At 56.7% G+C, this 7,107-nt stretch overlaps 1 protein-coding gene across 1 annotated transcript; it reads right to left on the bottom strand.

The window, feature by feature from the left end:
• Positions 1-1,970: 1,970 nt before the first annotated feature.
• Positions 1,971-6,884, bottom strand: GLRG_03362 (ABC transporter; the record flags this gene model as incomplete). The annotated part of the gene is made up of 16 exons (XM_008094047.1): positions 1,971-1,997; positions 2,075-2,913; positions 2,964-3,029; positions 3,079-3,128; positions 3,184-3,713; positions 3,769-3,941; positions 4,006-4,717; positions 4,768-5,022; positions 5,087-5,447; positions 5,503-5,580; positions 5,643-5,661; positions 5,718-6,222; positions 6,273-6,327; positions 6,383-6,470; positions 6,524-6,629; positions 6,708-6,884. The coding sequence occupies 16 exons, from the start codon at positions 6,882-6,884 to the stop codon at positions 1,971-1,973; spliced, it is 4,041 nt and encodes a 1,346-aa protein (XP_008092238.1).
• Between the last annotated feature and the right edge of the window lie 223 nt (positions 6,885-7,107).

Genomic DNA, 7,107 nt, shown 5'->3' with positions numbered 1-7,107 from the left:
AACCGGACGCCCCTGTCAACTCCCGTGGGGATGGTCCAGAGCCACTTCGCTATTCTACCAGGCTTCGTCCCATGAACATTGGCTTACCATTTTCTCAAGCGATGCGGATTAAGCTGAGCCGAGGGCAACAGTAAGCCACCACCTTGTTTGTGCAGAGCCCATAATCTTCCATCGGTGCGGGTACACTAAAAACGGAAGCACGACGATTCAGTGACAACTGTCTCGGTGATGACGCCCTCTCTTGCACCGTCTACGCACACTTGGCCAGGTCAGAAAAGTCCACATCAGACCTGCCGAGTCTCATATTTGTGAGGCGGTAGTACGCCGCAAACCAAAAACAAAAAAGACCCCCCGCCCTAATTGCAAGGAACGATGGCAGGTATAATTGCGTCTTTTTTGGCGTTCGAATAAACAGACTTCATTGTCTGTGGTTCGGTTCGCCAGTCTTCCCACCGAGTCCTGCATGATGCGAAGCGAATCTACCCAGATGTGATTGTACCCGCCAGCCACCGGCTGACGGTGATGGCTTCTTGAAAGGTCCTAGGGAGTTGCTAGGTTGAGAGACCCTCGTGTGGTTCGATTTCCATAGATTAAAGCAGCTTTTTGGATCTCTAGCTTACCCCAACACAATGACTCTGAGCCACGTACCCTTCCAAGTCACCCATGTACGGAATCAGAAGAATGCCAAATCACGGATCCCTTCCAAGTTCACATGACAACCCCCATGTACCGTCAATCTTTCAGTCCGTTGTCGCTGGGGAATGACAGAATTCCACCCGCTTGTCTGGTTGGATACTAACACAGACAAACATCGTTCCATCATTGCACTGACCTCTCCCCAAAAAGCTAAGTCGCTCTGAGCGGCGGGAACACTCGGCCCGCGTCATCCGCGTGGGCGTAGGCGTGGGCGTGGACGTGATGGACATGGCCCGCTGACGCTGACGTCGTCAACATCTACATCCCCGCGCCAGTCCCCCCTCCCCACTTCCTTCGTCGGATAGAACGCCAGAGCAGGGCAGGAGGCGTGTGTTCGGGCCTCTTAGTCGAGGAGATGCTAGTTCTTCGCCGTGCCCTCCCAGTTCGAAAGGGGGCGGGCCAGTCCCACGGGGGTTTCGCGCGCGCACGCCTCGGATGAACGCAAGGAAACTGCTCAAGGCGCAGACGCTCGGGCCACGAGCGAGGGGGGCACGACATCGTTGCGAGGTCTTACGCATTTTGGACACCTCGCCGGGAAAAGACCTGGCCGAAGGCAGTCTAGTCCGCCCGGGTCTGGGCACTCCCGCTGGCCGCTGGCAGGGCAGCCCAGAACAAACCGGCTCGGAAGGTTGTCGTGATGCGGAATCGTTGGCGGAGCGTGTGAATGCTAACGTCCCCGCCAGCAACTCTTGCCGTGCCGTCTCTACGCTTGGCTTCACCGGGATTGGTAGCCATCACCTTCGTCGGATCGGGAAGTGTCTTCGAGCTCGGGGGAGGAGGGCCGCTCAGTGCTTGCGTCCTCTTCGAGGGCGGATGCGACGGCAGCCCAGACGTGGAGTGGGGGTTATCCAGTCGATAGAAAACGAAGGAAAGTGCAAAGGAAACGGGAGAACGAGATTATTTACCCGCCTGTTGAGCATCAAAATTTTCAAGGAGATGCCAGTGGTCCGATTATCTTCACACGTCATCAGCATGTTTAGCTTCGTGTCACAAGGTTGACTTCGTTTGAACAAGGTCATCCAGTTTGTTTTTCATGACAAGTATCAACAGCTATTCTAAATGAGTCGAGATAACATGCCAAGCTGTGGCTGGCGATGATGGGGATTGAGAAAATAAAAGAAAAGGAAAAAGAGAGGGGAAAGAAAAAGGAAAGGAATGCAGTGAGAACGTAGGCACCGTTTGGTATGTAGTTGTTGCACAATCTTTCAGCTCGCCTTTACGATGCGTTGTCGTCGTCGTCGATCGTCTAGCACCAACAAAATGAAACCACTTTATTACTTGTCCAACGCTTGCGATTGACACTATTAGGCGGTTAGCTACTGCATCGAATAAACGGAGGTATAGCACTCGGGAAAGGGTGGGACTGTGGAAAGCTTACCATTTGGAAGTAGACTCCTCTCTCGGCAATCAGAGTCGCGTGGTCGCCCCTCTCCACGACCTTGCCGTCGGCCATAACGAAGATGATGTCGGCATTCTGCACCGTCGCCAAGCGGTGGGCGACCATGATCATCGTCCGGCTGCCCTTGGTAGCGTCGAAGACTGCCTGGACGCCGCGCTCCGTCTCACTGTCGAGAGCACTCGTGGCCTCGTCGAGCAGGAGTAGCGAGGGGCGGCGGATGAGGGCGCGCGCGATAGACACGCGCTGCTTCTGGCCGCCCGAAAGTGTGACGCCAGCGTTGCCGACCTGGGTGTTGTAGCCTTCGGGTAGGGAGGCGATGAAATCGTGAATGCCGGCGTCACGGGCAGCGGCGTGGACGGCCTCGTCCGAGACGGAGGCCTCGTCTTCCATGCCCAGCAGGATGTTCTCGCGGATCGTGCCGGTGAACAGGTTGGGCTCCTGGGAGACGAGCGAGATGTTCTTGCGGTAGTGGCCGAGATCGAGCGTCTTGATGTCATGGCCGTTATAAAGGATCTCTCCGCCGGCCTGGAGGTGATAGAAGCGCTCGAGGAGGGATATAACGGTCGTCTTCCCTGAGCCTGAGGGTCCGACGATGGCGGCGAACTGGCCACGCTCGATCCTGATGTCCAAGCCCTTGAGGACGGGGAGCGTCCTGGTCGGGTAACTGAACCAGACATCCTTGAACTCGATCTCGACACCCTTCTCGTAGTGGACCTCGTAGGGGATCATGTCGCTGACCCCCTTTGAGAATTGGTCTTCGTCTTCATTTTCTCTCAGAGCCAAGATACGGTCGGCGGCGGTCTTCGCTTTGGCGATATCTAGAGGCCGTTAGCAAAATTCGCAATCTGTCGGGGTCAGCTAGACTTACTAGGACCGAAGCTGAGCCACTGGCCAGCGCTCATACCGCCCTGAACAACGGCTATGTAGACGACCACTATTTGGGGTTAGTTTTCCATCATCGTTTCGAGCTTGATCTCACTTACTGTACTGGAAGGGCGTGTATTCATGGCTTGAGAGTAGCTTGCCACCATACCTGTTGACTGATTAGCCGCGCCGTGCCATGCCGCACCCCTCGAGATTAAACTTACCAAAGGACAAAAGCCATGCAAAGCAGGGAGATGCTGTCGCTGAACGAGAATACCATGACCGAGAAGCGCGACTTGCGGAAGGCGTCCTTGATGTGATTATTGAGCAGGGCGTCGTACCGCTGGCAGATGCCGTCCTCCATTGTCAGGCTGGAGACGGTGCGGATGGCGCTGATGCTCTCGGAGGCGAACTTCGCGCTCTCGGCGAAGACGGCGTTGTTGGCCTCCTCGAAGCTCGTCTCGTGCCTCACGCGGTAGAACATGGCGGCCACGATTATGGGCATCGACGTGCCGAGCGCCACGAGCGTCAGCTTCCAGCCAAAAACGAGGCCGACAGCGATGCACCCTATGACGTTGAAGAGCGAGATAAGTACGAATGCCATGTTGGTGCCGAGGAGCTGCTGCAGCATCGTGGGGTCGGTGGCCAGGCGGGCCGTCAGGGATCCGGCCGAGTTACCCTCGCCGTCGAAGAAGGCGGAGGGCTTGTACACGATGTTGCGGAAACACTCCTTTCGGTATATGCGAACAATGCCCTGAGATGGTTTTAGCCGGTTTACGAGTTAAACATGAGAGACAGAAGAGACTCACGAAGCCGATGGTGGTCGTGGCCCAGCCAAGAAAGAAATGGCTCACACCAACTCCCGTGGCAAGATACATGAACATCTCGCACCAATGGTTGGCAATGACTTGCAGGAAGCTTCCCCAATAGGAGAAGAGAGAGACCAAGACGGCAAACAAATAGGCCTGTACGGGGGTGCTCGCTGTGATTCTCGTTAGACCACCTGGGAACGGCCGTGATAACGGCGGACCTGGTGCCGGACTTACCTCCAGCGCCGAGTGCGGCGAGGGCAATGACGATGTATGTCTTCCACCGCTTCTTCTGCTCGCCAAGGAGCTGGCCGAAGCTACCGAAAAAGTGCAAGGCCTTCCACCGTCCGAGGCAGGCCCTAGGCTCCTTGACGACCCGCAGCGTGCCGGCCTCGACGCGCTCGTACTCATCGTCGGAGGCATCAATCTCGTGGAAGTTCCGCAGCATGCCCGCGGACGTGCCATCGCTACTGGCCCGCTTCTCGGTGAGGTCGCCGGTGCTGCTGCCGCCCTGGAGCGACCCTCTGCCGTACATCGCCTCGGGCTCGGGCCGCCGCCAGCTTAGGTCGCCGAAGAGGACGTCCTCCTCGTCGTCGGCACCCATGTCAAGCTTCTGTGCCGTGGCCAGAAGGTGGTAAGGACCGTCAACCTGAGCCATGAGGTCATCGTGCGTGCCCTGCTGGACGACCTGGCCTTTGCGGAGGAGGACGATGTTGTCGGCCTTGCGGATGGTGCCGAGGCGGTGGGCGATGATGATGGTGGTCCGGCCCTTGCAGGCCCTGTCGAGTGCAGCCTGAACGATCTGCTCGCTGCGGACATCGATGGCCGAGGTTGCCTCGTCCAAGATCAGGATCTTGGGCTGCTTGACGATGGCGCGAGCGATGGCCAGGCGCTGGCGTTGACCTCCGGAGAGCTTGATACCGGCGTCGCCGACTTCCGTTTGATAGCCCTGCGGCAGGTTAGTAATCAACCGATAAAGCACTGTCGTTTAGGAAATACCTCGGGCAGACGGGAGATGAACTCGTCCGCAAACGAATCCTTGCACGCGGCTTCTATCAACCGGGCCTTGACCGCTTGGGACTGGAACTCCCACTCGGTACCGATGAGGCCGTATTCCACATTCTGGTAAATCGTAGTGTTGAAGAGGGCGTTGTCCTGCTGGACTAAGCCGATCTGACTGCGCCACCACTTGGGATCAATATCGCTCAGGAGCCGATCGCCTACTTTAATGATACCATTTCTGAGGAACAAGACCTTGGCCGTGCGCGTTAGCTCCCAAACCAATGGTGGACGGGAGGGCGTAGGTGTGATGACTCACCAGCTGATTCGTCTCCATGTTGCCGTTGAACTCGTACCACCTCTCCAGAATGCCGACGATGGTACTCTTGCCGGAGCCCGAAGGACCCACGATAGCAGTAACCTTATCGGCGGGGAAGGTGATGAAGAGGTTGTCAAGGATCTTGACGTCCGGGCGCTTGGGGTATACGAAGTTGACGGCCTGGAAGGTGATGTCCTCTGCTGCAGAGACCTCAGGTCCCTTGAGTGTTCCGTATACTTGCTGCGGGGCGTCGATTATGGTGTGGAAGATGGCGTTGGCGTCGGCCGCCTGGGATGCGGCTTGTAGGGGCGCAGTGATCTGGCCCAGGGAAGACGCCATCATCATGATGCACAAGAGAACGCTAGACATCGGGTCAGTAACCGCACAACGGATCCCCGAGGATGAAGGACACTTACACGATCAAGGATGTCGGGGTTGTCAGCGCCATCATGTTGTACATCTTGAAGGCATACCAGAACGACAGGGCAAATGTTCTAAAATTGTCAGCTCAGACCCCTCTCGTATTGACTCTTACATCAAAGAACCGTATGCTTACGCGTATATGGCGAAGAAGACTGTCAGAGGGTCAGCCAGGATCAACTTTATCAACCGAGTCATGCTGTGGACTTACTAAGGCCCTGTTGGATCGCCACCAGCCAGGCCATGCCGGCTCCCTTCTTCCTCGATTGATCGGCCAGGAGCCCATACTTGGCAATCATCTTGAACTCAGCGCCGCACGCGGCCAGCATGCGGATAGCGCTAAAGGCCTCAGTGGCGACGGAAGCGGCGGCAATGTCCATATCCTGGACGTCCTTGAGCTTCTTGATGATGGGCGGTGTGGTGATGGTATAGACGATGGCGATGAAGACAAGGCCGGAGCTCGTCGTCAGCGTAAGGAGCCAGTTGTAAGCAAAAGCGATGGCGAAGCCGGCGATGACGACCGCAAGACTGGAGAAGAACTGGCCCATCTTCTCGGAGATTCCCAGCTGTAGGATACTGGCAGTGATGGTGATGATGGCAGCCGTCTGGCCCGGCGGCAGCATGTCGAGCGTCGAGATGGGGAGGCCGAACAGGCGGTCCAGGTACATCAGGCGAATCTTTGCCGAGATGCGAAGACTCGTCATTCGAAAGCCCATCTGGACGGTTTGTTAGCCCAAGTGAGGTCACAGCTTGGTCAAGCACTCACATTTGAGAGATAAGTGAGTATCAGTCTGGCGATGAACAGATACACTATGTACAAGCTGCATGCGGATTAGTCGGGAAACCTCATATCGAGACATGACATGAGGCACTTACACGCCCTGGTTGACGGCTTGGTTGAATTGCTCCTGTGTCTCGGAAGTGCCTTGCATGAAGAACCCTGTGAAGGTGCCGACAAGTTGTCCTACGAGCTGTCAGACTCCTCGCTCTATCATCGACAGGCGACGATGAACTTACCAAAGACAATGTTCATCACCGGCATGGTCAGACCAGCACCAAGGGCACCAATACATGACCCTATGATGATGAGCTTGTCAAGTGTGGTACCATAGCTGAAGATTTTCTGCGATGCAGAGTCAGCAGGGCTAATGCATTCGGATTTACGCTCATGACAGTGCCGAGCGCGCGACGGGGGGCTTACAAAAAAGTTGCGAAAGGTCGCGACGGTCTTTGGGTTGAGCTTGAAGAAGCCCGTCTTAGGCTCCTGTGTAGGGTCGGAGGGAGCGGCAGCGGCAGCAGCCCCAGAGGGAGCGTTGGCGGTCCCGGTTGCGGCATCGGCCGGAGCGGAGGCTCCAGCAGCGCCGGCCGGCGTGGCCATGATGGGGGGAGGGATAGATGGTGGGGTAGAGTGTGGCTCCTAGACCGGGGTCGCGATCGGATACCGGGTGTGACGGTAGATCTGTTTGGTGTTGGAGACTAAGTGGATGCCCGGGCCATGTGCGGGGTTCTGGTCAGGAACCGGTTTGCGGGGGATAGGTGGGACTTGTTTGAGTAGGTATACTACACTATACTTTTGACAAAAAGCTCGTGTCCTTGATGCG

This window comes from Colletotrichum graminicola, assembly GCF_000149035.1.
Source record: "Colletotrichum graminicola M1.001 genomic scaffold supercont1.10, whole genome shotgun sequence".
NCBI classification, from domain to species: domain Eukaryota; kingdom Fungi; phylum Ascomycota; class Sordariomycetes; order Glomerellales; family Glomerellaceae; genus Colletotrichum; species Colletotrichum graminicola.
The sequence above is the reverse complement of the archived record's forward strand: the minus strand, read 5'-3'. Positions and strand labels throughout refer to the sequence as shown.